The 15,617-nt window shown below is 39.5% G+C and overlaps 2 protein-coding genes across 2 annotated transcripts in view; one reads left to right on the top strand and one right to left on the bottom strand.

Moving 5' to 3' along the window:
- Positions 1-232: 232 nt before the first annotated feature.
- On the top strand, positions 233-4,182 carry ABITRAM (actin binding transcription modulator). The gene is made up of 6 exons (XM_030445670.1): positions 233-305; positions 384-435; positions 2,749-2,878; positions 3,617-3,693; positions 3,765-3,834; positions 3,903-4,182. Exons 1-6 carry the CDS (start codon positions 257-259, stop codon positions 4,026-4,028), a joined length of 504 nt encoding a protein of 167 aa, XP_030301530.1. The 5' UTR covers positions 233-256; the 3' UTR covers positions 4,029-4,182.
- A 92-nt stretch (positions 4,183-4,274) lies between these two features.
- CTNNAL1 (catenin alpha like 1) overlaps positions 4,275-15,617 on the bottom strand; it is a 52,269-nt gene continuing 40,926 nt past the window's right edge. Inside the window, exons 12-19 of the mRNA XM_030445668.1 lie at positions 12,730-12,767; positions 9,427-9,477; positions 9,179-9,333; positions 8,313-8,361; positions 7,507-7,563; positions 7,244-7,363; positions 5,496-5,579; positions 4,275-5,394 (exon numbers count right to left, since the gene is read on the bottom strand). Of these exons, the coding sequence (XP_030301528.1) occupies positions 5,233-5,394; positions 5,496-5,579; positions 7,244-7,363; positions 7,507-7,563; positions 8,313-8,361; positions 9,179-9,333; positions 9,427-9,477; positions 12,730-12,767 (716 nt within the window). The 3' untranslated portion in view covers positions 4,275-5,232. The remainder of the gene's footprint in view (positions 5,395-5,495; positions 5,580-7,243; positions 7,364-7,506; positions 7,564-8,312; positions 8,362-9,178; positions 9,334-9,426; positions 9,478-12,729; positions 12,768-15,617) is intronic.

Below are 15,617 nucleotides of genomic sequence, written 5' to 3'. Positions count from 1 at the left end.
TAGCCCCGTGGATACTTTGGTTTTGTTTTTTTTTTTTCCCAGCCTACCTTTTAAGATGCTTTGTTGCTAACAATAAATTTCCTTTTACACACAGACACCTCCCAGTCCTACCTCGTCCCCTGCGTGAGGGATGGTGGCGGCGGGGCAGGACCGGGCCGAAGGGGGGGCCGGGCCGGGCCGGACCGAGTCATGAGGAGGCTGGGACCCGCGTGTCCGTCATCGGGGTGCGCCGGTGGGGCGGGGCCTGGCGGGCGGTATGGCGGCGGGCGGGGCGGAGCGGTACTTCACACGCTGGTACAAGCCAGGTACCGTCGGGCGGTACCGTGGGGCAGGGGAGGGGGCGGAGGGGGGCTGGGGTGACCGATGATCGTGTCCCGTTGCAGACGTGAAGGGGCGGCCGTGCGAAGACTTCTGCGTCCTGCAGCACTCCAACAGGTGAGAGCGGCGGCGGGGCCCGGCGGTGGGGGGTGTTGGAGCCGTCTCCTCCCCCTCCCCTGGGCGCAGCTCCTTGCGGGCAACCCAGAGCCGGGGGGTTCTGACCCTCGGGAAGCCTCCGGATTGCTTTGCATCCCCTCATGACACGGGAGATCCTCCCTTCTCCCCCTTTTTCCCCTTGGGTCCGAGCGGGCGGTGTACTGGGGAGAATTGAGCCCGAGCTGCTCCCGGCGCCTTCGCTTGGAGAGGACAGCGATGGCTACAGCCGGGTTGTAGCTGGGGTGGGTGTCGAACCAAGAGGTTCCCCTCCTGCAGGAAGGCCTGGAGGGGACAGGGGCACAGCTGGCACTTTGTCAGGCAGTGGAACAGGCTGCCTAAGGCAGTGGTGGAGTCACCATTCCTGGAGGTATTGAGGAGCCGTACAGACGCGGTACTGAGGGATATGGCTGAGTCGAGGGCTTGCAGTGTTAGGTTATGGCTTGGGCGTGATGATCTTGAAGGTCTTTTCTAACTGAGGTAATTCTGTGAAAATACCAGGCGAGCCTGGATTTTTCTGGAAGATGGGATAAAGAGTGGCAAATCTTAGCCTTACTATCTCCTTCTTTAATTACTGCTCCAGTAAGAACAGTGGAATTTTAACTCCTCCCCTGTATTGCTCGACACATTTGAGAAAGGCCTCCTAGTGCTGCTCTCGTATCCCTGCATCTTCCCCTGCCAAAAGGGCCCTTTATGTGGTAGTAAGTAGAAGAGCAAGATTTCAAAAGCCTCCTGTTAGAGCTGGTCTGTGCAGTTGAGTTCTAGGAAATCAATTGGCTCAATTTGAACAAACCTTTAGCTTTTCCTATACACAGCTTATTTTAAATTGTACTTCTGGGTACTATTCTGAATGCAAGGTAGGAAATAAATGTCGAACATTTCTTATGCTTTCCTGTAGCTGGATTTCCAGTCAATTTGGAATAAATCAACCCTGTACCTGGTTTGAACTCTAGTAGCACACCTTACCCTACCTTCCCCAGCCCCTGCCCGCCTGCTACTGCCGGTTCTGACTGTGGGGAGGTGTGGTGGCATCATGAGCATTTCTGGGGAGTTTAGTCCCTCAGGGAAGAAGAGAATTGAACTACTGCCCATGCAGAAATTGGCAGTGCCCATTGCAGGTGTTTTGAGAGCATTCACCCGCATCCAGCACCCTCTTGCGGGGAGCTGCATGGCAAGAATTTGCAAAGAGGAGTGATGGTGGAGGGAGGTGGGTGCAGCAGCCACAGGGAAAGCTCTGGTTCTGTGTGCCGTGGTTTTCTGTAGTTACTATTCTGTTAATTCTGATCCTTGCTCTTGGTTTTAAACCCTTAAGCAGAATAACTTCATCTCTGTTCATGGGCAAGTTCTGGGCTCTCCGTTTGTGCACTAAGCATGTTGTAACTCAGGGATGAGGGTAGGCAGAGTCTCTACAGCTGCCTTTGTCTCAAGCTTTCCAGTTTAATGACAAGAAATAATCCTTATTTAGAACAAGGTAAAATGTAAGCAGCAGGTTAACTGAAGCCCAGCTCACTGAAGGACACATCTGCTGGAACTACTCAGCACTAACAGCCTTGAGCTGTCCTGAGAAACATCACCTTGTGTTGGTCTGTCCTGCATGTGCATGCTGTACTTGATCACCTTAAGTGAGCATCTGCTTCAGCTGTCACAAGACTGAGTGAACCAAGGTTGCTTCCATGGGGTACAGCAACAGGCAGAAGAGCTCTGGCTTACTTAAAAGCTGTGTTTCTGTTTAAGTGTACTGTTTTAAGTGCTTCCGATGATCCAGTCTGGTATCTCAAAATAAAGCAGCAATGTGCAGGTTGCTTTAGGTCAGAATGCAGTTTACATTTGGTTTGGTATAGCAGGCATGAGGCAGGATTCCCTGAAGAAGCCAAAGCTGCTTTAATCCTGTCACAAGTTTGTAAGTAGAAAACTAAAATCTCTAATTGACAATTATCCTCCATTCTTCTTCATTAGCTCAGGTAAATTGTGTTTTAGGTTACCCTGCTTAACCCCCATCCAGACCTGTCTGTCCTTGGGCCCAGACTTGCACTGCAGTAAGCTGAACTATCAGCTTAACTTTCCTGTTAAACTACAATGTGCTTACAGAGTGAAAGAGCAGCTTTCACCCCGCTGAGAATCTCACTTGCATTTCAGACTAGAAGCCCACATTAAGCAGTCAGTATTAGCTTTAAATCCTGACAGGACAGGCAGAGGAAGTTGTGGAGCTGGCTTAGAGCAGCATCAGAGCATGGCATCTTCTACACTACAGTGTAGTAATTACATATTTTTTTGCAGAATCTGTGTCATCACCTTGGCAGAAGCCCATCCTCTTCTTCAAAATGGAAAAACAATTACAAGCATTAATTACCAAATCAGTGCCAGCTGCAGCAGACTCCAGAATAAAGTCTCTGGGAAGTCAAAAAGGGTATGGCTTTCTCATCTGGGTAGTTCCTTTTTCCTCTCTCACAATGCCAGAGACCTTCTGGCCTTTCTATCATAGAAATGTGACAAGACACCTTTGCATTTTATTGTAAAACAGCCTGTCCATAGTTTAAACAATTTATATGTTCTCAAGAGTGACCCATCTGACTGTCCCAGCCAGGTTATTACAGCGCTCCTGCAACATGGGTGTTTCCAGTGTTGCTCAAACCAAGGCTAACAGTCACTTTTAGTAATTTTTCCATCGTATAAGAAAATACAGAGGGCCTTAAATATGCCTTCATAGACAAAAAATTGTTTCTATTGCAATGGGAAAGAGTTGCAGACATCTGTTCATAAGAAACAGTTCTAGTCCTGGATAGCAGATGGGCTACCTCAGTGTGTTTCATGGTGGGTTTTTAAATACCTGTATCTTACCTGTTTTTCTCCTCTCTTTGCTAATTTTAATCTGATTAAACTAGAGGCCTGTTACCCACAAGAACTTTCATTGTGACAATTTTAAGATGCTGCAAGCTTCTAATCTATTTGTGGACATAACTGAGCTGAGATATTCCCTTTTGTTGGGAAGCACAGCTCTGTCACTTGCTGTGACCTGTTACTTCCTTGCTTTTTTCTGAAGCTTACAAACTTAGGTGTTGCTGATGGTAATACTTTTAAATGCCCTGTGTAATTTAATGTAAGCATATACATATGGGGGGTTTTAATTTTTTTTTTCCAAATGCAGGGAGCTCAATTTTTAACAGAGCTTGCCCCTCTGTGCAGGATATCGTCCTCAGATGGGGAGGAATACACTGTTTATAGGTAAGGTTTTACCCTTTTTCTTCTTTCCTTGACATACCTTGTACTTTTACTGAAACTTAACACTTTTGCAGTTGTATACGAGGGAGACTGATAGAAGTGAATGAAAACATTCTTAGCAATCCAACTATTTTGCAAGAAAAGGTAAGAAACTTTCTTGCTTTTTATTTTCCAATTTTTATTTCACTACTTACTTCAGTCTTGCTTTTTAGCCATCAACTGAGGGATACATTGCAGTGGTTCTACCCAAATTTGAAGAAAGCAAGAGTGTAACTCAAGGACTTCTGACGCAGAAGGAGTACGAGGAAGTGTTGTTGAAACGTCTTAATTCTTCTTAAATGAAATTTACACAGCTGTGATTTATATTTTATACTAATTAAGCTACTTCTATTTATACTTTAGCTGTCACGGTATTGAAAGGTCTTGTGCCTGTTTTTAAAAGTGGAACATTAACACTTATTTCATACAACAATAAAACAAATAGTTTGTATAAGATTTGCTTCATCTTTTTTTCTGAATTCTAGCTCTGCAAGTTTTAAAATAAACACACAATGATATGATGGAGAGTATTTATGTTCCACGGGCAGCTTTGCTTCTTTGCAGTGCAAAGCACAACAGGCAAAAATAATAAGATTTAGCTATCACTTAATTTAGCTAAACTAATACAATATGGAGTTTCACAAAGGTCAACTGAAAATAAAAATGCAACAGAAGCCTACATACAAAGAGCAAATAAATGTGAAAATAAGTATTTCTCATAAGGTTACACTTTCATGGCATCCTGAAGTCAAATAATGCCCTTTGCACAGAAGTTTGTCATCATCATCTATTGGTATAATGTAAAGTCTACATAATATTTCAGTGGTTCTACATACATTTCATACTCTGCTCACTGAGCTTTAATAAAAAAGAAAGTAACAACTGACACCTAACAAATAAAGATGGTAAAAGAGGCTAAGTCAGAGTAATAATCACTTAGAAATACACTTTTGGAAATAGGAATCATGTCAACAAGATTAAAACTCAATGGTGCAGCTATTAAAGGAGGTTTTTTTTCCCCTAGAATACTTCATTGCAGGTATAACGTATAACTAAGATATCATTTCAGTGCTTTAGGCCACAGCCTTTCAGAGTATATTCCTGATTCTGCTTTATCAAATACATAGACTGAAGTAGGCCAGGGATGAGTTTACAAACTTCAACAGCAGTGTTACATATACCATATGCAGCACAAGGTTCTTTCATATAATATGTCTACTAGCAGCATCTTTGGGTTGAAACATCCATTAAGACATTCTTAAGCATCAATTACAAACCCAGTATCAATAGTGAGCATAGGAAAGGCATTCACATTATAGACATACAAAATGATGAGAGTTGTTTGTGTTGCAATTGCCAAGTTATGGGACATTACTAGATGTGACAAAGGTCAACAGTCCTAACAGAAATTAACCCAGTTTGACTTTCTACAAATGAAAGCAATACTGAAAGTTCAGCAACTGTTACTTTGATACAAGAGTTCTGGATTTCTAAGTGCTGTAATTACTTGGTCTCTAAAAATGTCATGTTTGTTACATGATTTTCTAAAGACTTGATGCCAGATGTCTCAGCTCTCCTCTCTGGAGTATGTGCATTTGTACCAGTTCGGATTTTGTCCTCTCTCCATGGCGGAGCAGGCTTAAGACAGCCATTTCCTGCTTTATTCTGCATAGAAATAAAAACATTCCTTAAAAACAAACAAAAAACCACAACCCAAACAACAAACCCCCAAACTTCAAAATACTGCAGATGAACCAAGTACTCACTTTTCTTAGTAATTTGCAGCAAAGTGGAAGAAGCTGACATAACAAAGTCATCACGTTTCTTGTTTTCAGAATGCATGCATCAACCTGAACGAGGCAGTAACAGTACAGAAAGACCACTGATTACTTTTTATTAGATAACTATTTAATTCATGAGGGAATAATTTGTTTCAAGCTTGGGCAGGTTATATTTTTGCTTCATAAATCCCTTATAATCAAAAGGGCTTGCCTAGCTTTTTAAGATTCCTCTACACAGTTCTTGTACAGCAACAGCATCCTTTCTGTTAACCCAAGACTTGGATTAGGAAGCAGAAGAGAATGACATGCATCCCAGGAGAAACAACTAATAAAAATATAAACAGTAACTTAAATGTCTTGGAAAGGAGCTCTTACCATCCAAGTATAAGTGATAAAATTCTTCATGCTTTTTGTTTTATATCGTGTCAGCATGATTTAGAAAGCCATACATTATGTATGCCTTACCTTGATATCAGTAACACTAAAAGCTAGCTAAAGCTTAAAGCGTTTCAGGTTTTGTCTCCTCTCAGCACAAGCCATAAGTGTGAGGCCTCAAGAAAAATTAATTTGATAGTCTATCATTCTGTGCCCAACACTCTGTATAAACAGACTCAGAGTTCCCATTTAGGTTAGCTGGACAGTGTAAAACAAACCAAGCCATTTAGAAGGCAACATTTCCATGAACTTCCCCCTAACAGCGAAATCCAAAACCCAAAAGATAATTTGAGTATTTCTAGTAATAGAAAGGAAAAAAAATTAATCCTATTATTTATTTTACTGATTCTTAAAGTTGATTTTTAAAAGTTGAAAAGCTAGGAGTAGAGAAACTTCCTTCAACACGACTGTCAATGTTTATGTCTGTGGTCACTCAGCCTGTTACACAAAACTCTGATATCCACGCTCCTTAAAGAAAACATGAATGTAAGCCTGTAGGGCTTCCATATATGCTGGGTGCCAGTATAACCTGTAGTGAGACAGGACCAGGTGCCCTGAGTTATTGATGAGTGGGTGTGGGTTCACCTGTGTCTGGCCTCCCTCCTGAGCATGTGCAGGAGCAGGGGGCCAATAAGAGAGCAGCTGACACCCACGGAGAGGGCTCTCACTCTTCAGTGAGGATGGAGAAGCCCACAGCTTGAGGAGCCCCAGGAGCAGGCAAGAAGGGGTAGATCCTGGAGCCCCAGGAACAGCCCTAGGACATCATCCAGGAATGGGCTAAACCCTGAGGCCTCAGGATCAGCCCTAGGAGCAAGAAGGGCTCCTCCTGCTACAATAACCCTTCTCTGATGGAGGGGAAAAAAAACAAACAAAAAAAATAGTAGTACCCATGCTGAAGGAAGTACCTTCCTGAGACCAGATTGTGCAGTACATGGCTTAGATGATAGTTAACAGTGAGGGATGTCCCAATAGACAAAACATTTTCAGCAAGAGGAACAGCTCTTACTGCTCTTCCTCTATATTTAACACATCAGCTTCTCAAAACAGTGCAAAACAGTACTTCCAAGTTTAAGTCTGCTTCTACATAAGGAAGAGCAACTATGACATACTGCGTAACAGAAAAAGGCTTGATGACAGCATAAAATTTTGTACTTATTAATTTCTCTGGTCCTCTGCCAATCCAAGAAATTCAGCTGTCATTAACTGTTTCATACTTCCACAGGAGTATAAATTAGCAGGTTATTATTTCAAAACAAGTTAGGTCTTGCTTTCAGGAGCATTTATAATTTTTACCTTACCTTTGTAAATGTAGCACTTTTTCCCTGAGCAGAAGCCTTAGCTGTTACATGGAGCTGTTTGCACATAGAGATCAGTTTTTCAGCCTCCAACAGAAGCAAAGATTTGTCATCATCATGTACCTGAAATGTGTTTCAGGAAGACAAAACCATTCTGTGTTACAAGACTCCAACATTAAGTTAACGGAGAAGACATGACAACCAGATTCTAAGCAGTTATTACTACTGTCAGAAGCTGAAAGGCTGCTTTAGAGATCATACATCACCTGATCAGAAAAGGCATGAAGAGCTGAAGCAAGCTTTGTGCCCTCTGTAGCAAATATCTGAAACGAGGAGAAAACATGTAGTAAAATGGATCAGAATGAAAGAGGAGAAGGCTCTTTTTCTTTGTTGTTTTAATGAATATCATACTATAAAGTAAAAAGGTAGCAGGAAATATTTGTAAACAGCTGTATATTTTTATAATTAACAAGTCAGTGGTTTGCAGTGACTTCTGAAATAGCTTATCTCAGAATTCCATTTACAGATAAACCCCCTTGACTTCCAATTGTTATTTGCACTGTAGTACCTCACAAGAGTTTTGCAGGTAAATGACACCTGCCATGTTTGCTTACTATCCTGACAAAGGAAATCAGTCTCTTCTTAAAACCCTGGCATGTATCTGAGAAATATCACAGCAAATTCCTTCATTTGGCCCCTTGTCTTTTGTTTGTATTACTCAAATACTTACATTTTCTTTCTTTCCTGTGAAAATACTGCTGGTCAGACTAGGATGGAGTATCCATTAACATTATCAGGGACCAAGCTAAGAAACACAATGAACACCACTAAGGCACTGAAGTCTACAATATTTTCCATAATGCCAGTTTGCCATCTCTATTCCTCACTGGAATCTGTCAGTTCAATGAAATGTTTTCTTTGGGAAAGTACATACCAGAATTAGGCTGCTTAAAAACTACAGTTCCCAATCAATTCACTGTACACGGTATTTATGAGTAAGGAATCAAGAGAGTTGAGTTCCAGTGTGTTCTTCACACAGTGCCTAACTCCTATTTTGTTAAAAGTATATTACCTCTGCTTGATGAAACAGATCTTGAGTAGTTTTCAGAAGTCCTTCACCTCTGTGGGAAATAAGGAAAACAGAATATAGGCTATGTATAGACTGCAGGTTATTTTGCCTGATACTTGAATAATCTGAAGTATCTCTCTCATTCCCATTCTCACCACTGAACTGTAAGGTATCAATATTTCAGAAGATACTAAGCACAACAATAACAACAGGAACTGCTTTTCAAAATATTACATAAACACCTCAGAGGCTAGAGCACTCTTGGGAAATCAGCAATGGTTCAGTTCACATCAGCTGAACAAGAAAAGAAATCCATGCCTCTGGCATACTGAGTATAACTGAACTAGCAGGTAAGAAAAATCTCAACCCTTATAAATCCCCCCTCCCACTTAAATTCTTAAATAAGAAAGCTGATGTTGCATGGGCAAGTTTCAGAAAAACATCTTTCAGTACACATAAGATCAGTTTAATCTACAGTTACTTAACTCTGCTTTAGTATCCTTAATTTTAAAAGTATTTATGAACATGTTTTCTTATTTCTGTACCCAATAAATATTTAAATAGCTGTTCTGCAACAAAAAGATGTTTAGAACTATTTAAAACCCCTTCATTTTATTACTAAACAGCTTTATAAGAATTTAGAAAATTTACAAGAATTTATAAAGCTTAAGGATAGAACTTAGAGCTCCTTTCTACATGTGCCCCAATTATTACACTCTAAAAATGAAATGTTCTATAGCATTTTACACACTTACCGAATTATTTCATATATCCCCAAGAGCCTTAGATATGCCAACTAAACCTGATTTCTTATAAATACTGTTAATGCTCTTCTTCCCACCAAAACATGCTGCATATGGTGTAATTACCTGGTAAATAAATACATGGAGTAGGCCATACTTGACATGCCTTGTCCATGTTGCACGATCTCATTCTCTTGATCCTCCCATTTCTCTGTCTCAGAATCCACATCAGATGTGAGCAGATGCAATTCTAATCCAAGTTTTGCAATTTTTGCTTGTTCCTGTAAATGGTAACCATAGGTATGGTACTTAGTAAATATATCTTTCAGATGAGAAAAAAAAAAAGTTTTTTTAATAAAATGATGGCATCTTACCTCAGTATCTAGTTTGACTGGCTTTAATGCTTTCAGATTTGCATTATGCTTCTGTTTCAAACAAAAAAATAGTATTTTTAAATAAAAGGAATAAGTAATAATTTTTCTAATAAATCATAAGAGATGGCTTTATACTCAGAAGCAGACCTTGCAGGAGAATTCCAGTGGTTCAGACAAACTTGTCAGTATAAGCTGAGGAACCCATGCTGATCTGGCTGCTCTCTTCAAATGGCATATGGAAAGAGGGTCTGTGTCTACAGACACCCAGGGTTTCACAGAAAACCTCTTCCACAGTTCTCAGATTTCACTTCCTCATGCAGTACCACCTCTCTCCATTAACCTCTAAATCCTTAGTAATACTTAAGACTAAATAAATGGCCTTAAGTACTCACTGATTTTTTTCTATCGAAGATGATATTGATATAATAGGGACTTGGAAGCTGATTAAGCCAGTGGCAAGCTTATCCAGGATACAACCCATTTAAATGCTGGTGTGACAAGGTAGCACCTTATTCTGTGTCAGCAGAATACTGGAAACACATCCTGGCAATGTGCTATCTTTGTGGGCTTCCCTCTTTTATTTAAGTCATGAACTTTTCTTTAACTCATCTGAAATACCAGTCTGGCTGCAAGGCAAATATTGGCTCTGATGAAATAATAATTAGTGGAAGTGATGTGAGAAGAATATCTGATAAAGTAGAGCTTGACAACTGCATAACACAGTAACACTCAATTTGTTTCAAAGCAATTTGCATGTAGAGAAGAGCAGCTGTTGGCTTTAACTTCATGTACTGGTGCTGTCACTGCTCAAAGACAGCAAAAAATAACAGACATGGGAGCCACAGTCTCCATTTGGAAACTGCACTGGAGTGCAGAGGAATGGAATGTACAAAGTTGGTGTCATAACTTGGGAGAGTTGTGAACCACTGAAGGAGGCTGGATGATAACAGTGCAGGACTGAGATCCTTGTCTGACAACCCCAGAAGAACTGCTGCTCATTAGTGGGAGTACTTGGGCAATGAATTCAGCTCAGTCATGACCCCAGGGAAAAAAAAAAAAAAAGCACTATCAGAAATAAGCTCCAAGTGCAGCCTCCATTTCTCACTTCAAGATTCCAGGCAAAAATAGAGTACTGCTACTACTATTGAAGTTCCTACTGCAATTTGCTGCTCAGTTTAGCTTTCATGCCTTTTCTCTTTTCCCATTCCCAAATATTTAAATATCCTCAATCTTAAGAATTAGACACTGTAATTTCTGCCTACGTATTAGAAATGCTGACCTTGCACAGAAAGATTTAGCAAGAAGTGTAAGATTCAACTGTCATTTAATTTTCACCATACTGAATCTTAGATGCAATTCAAGAAATGCTGGTCTTAAGGCAGTCTTAAAAGAAGAAAGGAATGCAGAGCCAAACTAGATTTCTATGTAAATGCAAATTTTGGGCCACAAGGTACGACAAATATTTAAGCTGTTGCGTGGAGGGTATTCACATAAACCAGCACTGTAGCACATATAATTTTTTTTATCCACGAACAACTAAGGAAACTTCAGACCGTTTGTCAGACTTGCAGTCTTTTCCATTCTAGTGTTCACTCACACTATTTGAATAGGAGAATTGGTAAAAATCAGATATGCAAATAATGTTTTTAAAGCAGAGTAACACCTAATATTACAGAAAAAATATAACTGTGCATTAAGCACTTACATGAATTATCACTAGTGCTCTGTCCTCAATTACAAGATGGAGTAATCATGGAATCACAGAATGGTTTTGGTTGGAAAGGACCTTAAAGATCATCCAGTTCCTAACCCCCTGCATGGGCCAGGACATCTCTCACCAGACCAGGTTGCCCAAAGCCCCATCCAACCTGGCCTTGAATGGATGCCAATCATTACCAGCAAAGAGCAGAGTCACAATGAAACAAGTGTGGCATAATATGTAATTTAATTAGATTGAGAGATACAGTGTGACTACTGTGCAAGACAGCATGGGCCTTAGCCAGGCACTGTAGACTCCTGTGATGACAACAGGGAGAGAAGAGGAAGTACCAAGAGCCACAGCACTGGGAAGAGATGCAGTTCCAAAGGTCAGTGCATCACTTAGGCAAAGAAATTACTCTGTGAACAAACTCGACTGTCTTACGGATGTAATCTACATTTCCTGTCTACTTCCAAGCTGCCCACTAAACATAACTTCCCCAAATCTATGCATCTTGCAAAATTCAAAAGAGGGCAGCAACCTTTCAAATTACAACAAGCAGATTTGTTTAAATCTTGGAAACACAGATGTACTGAAAGTATTTCTAAAAGGCATATGAATCAGTAAGAGGGAATCTGACTTCACACATCTCCTTAAATTTTGGCTGAAATCCAGAAGCTATATAGTTTAGTCAGACTGGTGAAGGGCAAAGACGCTTTCGAAAGTCACTGAACCGATCTGTTTTCCATTCTCACTATTTAGTTCACTCATGCTCACTCAGCCTAATATTGTATTCTATTTAAATCTGAAGATTGGATTTATAATGTTTGACCTTTTCTCTTTCTCTTTTCATTATGGGTCAGAAATAGCATATTGTGTTTGAAGTCACAGAACTGCACAACAGGAGACATGGAGTCGGGATCATTTCACACCTGAATTCCTCAACACTACAGGTTAAGGAAAGAAAACAAGGAGATGAAGAAACAAAATAGAGCTTACTGTACCATCTGAGAATATTCTTCCCCCTTTCTCCTACCCATGAAAAGATTCAGTATGTAGCAAGTGAATCAAATGACTGACTACACAATAATAACAATGTTTAGGAGGTTTCGTAACACAGAGATGTACTCAGAAACAATCCATTATCAATTATAATAGCTAAGGATATTAATCACTTCACAACTAAACCTGAACAGTTAGTATAGCTTTTTCTTCTGCATTAAAGCATTTAAGATCAAAGAAAGAAACAAGAACCCATTATCCAAAGAGCCTACAACAGGCTAGAACATGTCCATTTGTTCCAAATAGGCCAATTCAGGCAACAACATTAAAAATATCAGACTATCAAGACTTTTTTTTTCCAGCCTGTTGCAGTTCTCTGTTTTAACAGTAACAATGCATTTTTTTAATTATATAGAATTATAGTTGAATATGTAGCTAAAAATGTCATATTAACAAACAGAAATGAAAGGTCATTTCACATCAGCCATTTAGTCAAGATGCATGTTACCAATAAAATGTCTTTATCAAGGTGTAACATAGAAAGAAGTCAATTAGTTAACAGCAGATAAAAAGTAAATACAGCAATCCCAAAACCAACTTACCCCTGGTCTGGGCAGTGATAGGTAGACACGCTTCTCTCCTATGAAGAACACACACATTTACACCAAAATTTGTATGCAGATTTTAATCAATGGGATCACATGCCTCACTTCATCCTTCCTCAAGTTGCTCAAGTACTATACAAGCAAGTTACTTACCTGTAGTTCCTCCTCTCTGAATATTGCAGAGCATTGCCTCTGCTTCCAGAGAGCAGGGCCAAGAACTGCACTGTTCAGATTTTAGCTTTTGGCAACTGGCAGCTAAGAATGCTCCTCCAAACAGTTTCCCTCAATAATATTTCTAGCTCTCTGCATGCAGTGCCCAAGCAAGTAAAAAAACTCACTTCAGAAACTGAGTAGCTACTGCTACATACACGTTCTTGCAAAGTACAGAATACAGTGGTAGTTCCACATAAGTCTTTTTTTTTTTTTTTTTCATCTGTTGGATGGTATAAAATTAGGAGTTGCCAATGCCACTAGTGAGAAATACCAAGGGAGGGTTTCCTAAGTAATGCTAGTAAACCCCTCATGTTGTACTCTTCTATACATATTCAATGTGCACTGCATTTTATATAAAAAAAATAATTTCTATAGCATTTTACATACTTTATGAATTATTTCTTACATCCCCAAGAGCCTCAGATATTCCAAGTCTGAGTAAAGCAAATGGAAAAAAAAATAAAATAATCCCTTTAAGTGTTACCTAAAACTGGTTAGGAACAGTTTCTCAGCAAGAACAAAGAGTGCCTGAAGAATTCAGTCTCAAATTAGAGCTCCAGTAATCACAAAACTTAACTATCTATGAAGAGTTACATTTATTACAATAGACTTGGGAGAGGAAAGACTGCTAAAATACACAAAAAACTTAAGAGCTAATGAAAAAATTTATTTTTCCTTAAGAAAAGAAGGTCTGCTATGATGGGTATTGGTATCAGGTTTGCAGAGAGATGATGCCTCTGGACAGACAAAGGACAGGCAATAAACCCCCCCTTACAGTTCCTGTTCCCTCCTCTTATATTACTCCTGGAGTAATTCCATTCTGAGTCCTCAGAAAACAGGTCTCTTGGGCATTCATACTTTTTTGAAAGTATGCTCTTGACATCACAGAATGATCATGAGCTCCATGTACAGGCAACTGACTCCTAAAAACCAAAACTTCAGTAAGTTGACGAGTATCCCTCAATGCTTTTGTGAATATGAAAAATGGAATTCTTCCTTTCTAAAAATCACCTCTTCCTTGCCATACCCAGTTTTAAAAAAGATTGAGTAATCAGGGCACACACTGCCTAACTATTTCTTTCGGAATGCAGAGCAATTCAGATACCAATTGCCCAAACATGCATCCAAGCAGGATTTCTCACTGCAGACTGACATAAATTATGAAAAGTGATTTACAACATCCTACATATCAAAAACAGCAGCTAAAGGGCATGTAAGAAACCACGTATGATATTACCAAGAACAAAAGCTAACTTGTACATTTAAAATGCTGTAACATAAAAGATCTCCTTTGCACTATGTAAAAATCTGCTGTACTGTGTTAAAGTATGTTCAAACACAGAAAGCTTTGACATAACAAATGAAATCCAAACACATACTGAAAGGATATACCACTTGCACACACAGCATGGGCTTTCAAAATTATGGAAACCAAATGGAAAGAGGTGATTAACAGATACAAAAAATAAAATAACTGGTTTTGCTCTTCAAGCAATTCTTTTTACTCAGCTTTGCAAGGTTTATCTGTTCACCAGATTAAAAAAGATGAGGAATCTATTTATTTCTTGGCACACTTACACAGGAAAAAACAAACAAACAAAAACCAACCCCAGAAACCACATTCACAACCCACCTGTACCCACAGATATCAGACCTTTCAAAAGCGCAGATCAGCTTGAGCTGGAGATAATCCTCCTTCATCAAAAAACACTTCATTACATCAGTATTATCACAGAATTTTTATTTTATTCCATTAAAAGAATTATCATGTATTTTTCAAGTATTTAATTTCCTTAATTATAAGTCAGATTTGGACTAAAATGGCAGAAGGCTTTTTGCCGTATTATGGTATTTTTATGTATTCCAGTCTGCCTTTGCTTTTCCAAATGTGTTTTCTCTGTTCCTCCTTTTTAATTGAAAATTAATTTTTATTAGTTCATCCTCTTTGTCTTCCAGTTTTCTGCTTTCTAGTAGATCCATTTACACTTTTCCCTCCAGAATGAGTCTGTTTCAACTTCTAAATTCTGCTTTTTGCTCTCACCTCTTATCCAAGATCCACTAGAATGGCTGAATTCTTGCTTCCATCCTTCTTTCTAGACCTCTAATTTATAACCTCTGAAATTCTAATCTGTAACCCCTATTCATTAACTGAGATGAATGACCTAATCAAAGAGCCTCAAAGTATCTAACCTAAGCCAGTCTTTCTCAGCTCTCTGCACAGCTGATACACCAACATGATGCAGAATAGTCCTCCACACCATTAAATTAAAAAGTCATTCAGGATTAATCAAAAGAGGTCCAAGTCTACCTCACTGCACAGTTCTGGAAAGCACAGAGACATCTGCAAAATACACGTGAAGGTTGCTGGGCTGTGGTGTGTTTGCCAACCTACCCTACCCCTATGCACACGTGCACCCTTCTTCCAAAGACAAGAACACTTCAATTTGGCATAATCTAATGCAACTACATTAAAATGTTATTTGCAAGATAAACTTTCTCTGTCCCTGTGAATTTTGAACCTCTACTATTAAGGAATATCTAATTTGCTGAAGGAAACACTGGATCAGGAGTTACACAACTGCTTGTAAAAATAAGGAAATTAGTATAAACAATGTAAATCAGTGTAATCAGGAAAGTGCATCTTTTATTTCATGTGTCCAGCACATTTAATC

This window comes from Calypte anna, chromosome 2 (assembly GCF_003957555.1).
Source record: "Calypte anna isolate BGI_N300 chromosome 2, bCalAnn1_v1.p, whole genome shotgun sequence".
NCBI classification, from domain to species: domain Eukaryota; kingdom Metazoa; phylum Chordata; class Aves; order Apodiformes; family Trochilidae; genus Calypte; species Calypte anna.
This window is presented reverse-complemented; position numbering and strand designations above follow the sequence as displayed.

Coding starts and splice junctions, on each gene's coding strand:
- ABITRAM (XM_030445670.1), top strand. CDS start 257: ATGGCGGCGGGCGGGGCGGAGCGGTACTTCACACGCTGGTACAAGCCA. Junction 306..383: donor CACACGCTGGTACAAGCCAG/GTACCGTCGGGC, acceptor GTCCCGTTGCAG/ACGTGAAGGGGCGGCCGTGC. Junction 3,835..3,902: donor CAACTATTTTGCAAGAAAAG/GTAAGAAACTTT, acceptor CTTGCTTTTTAG/CCATCAACTGAGGGATACAT.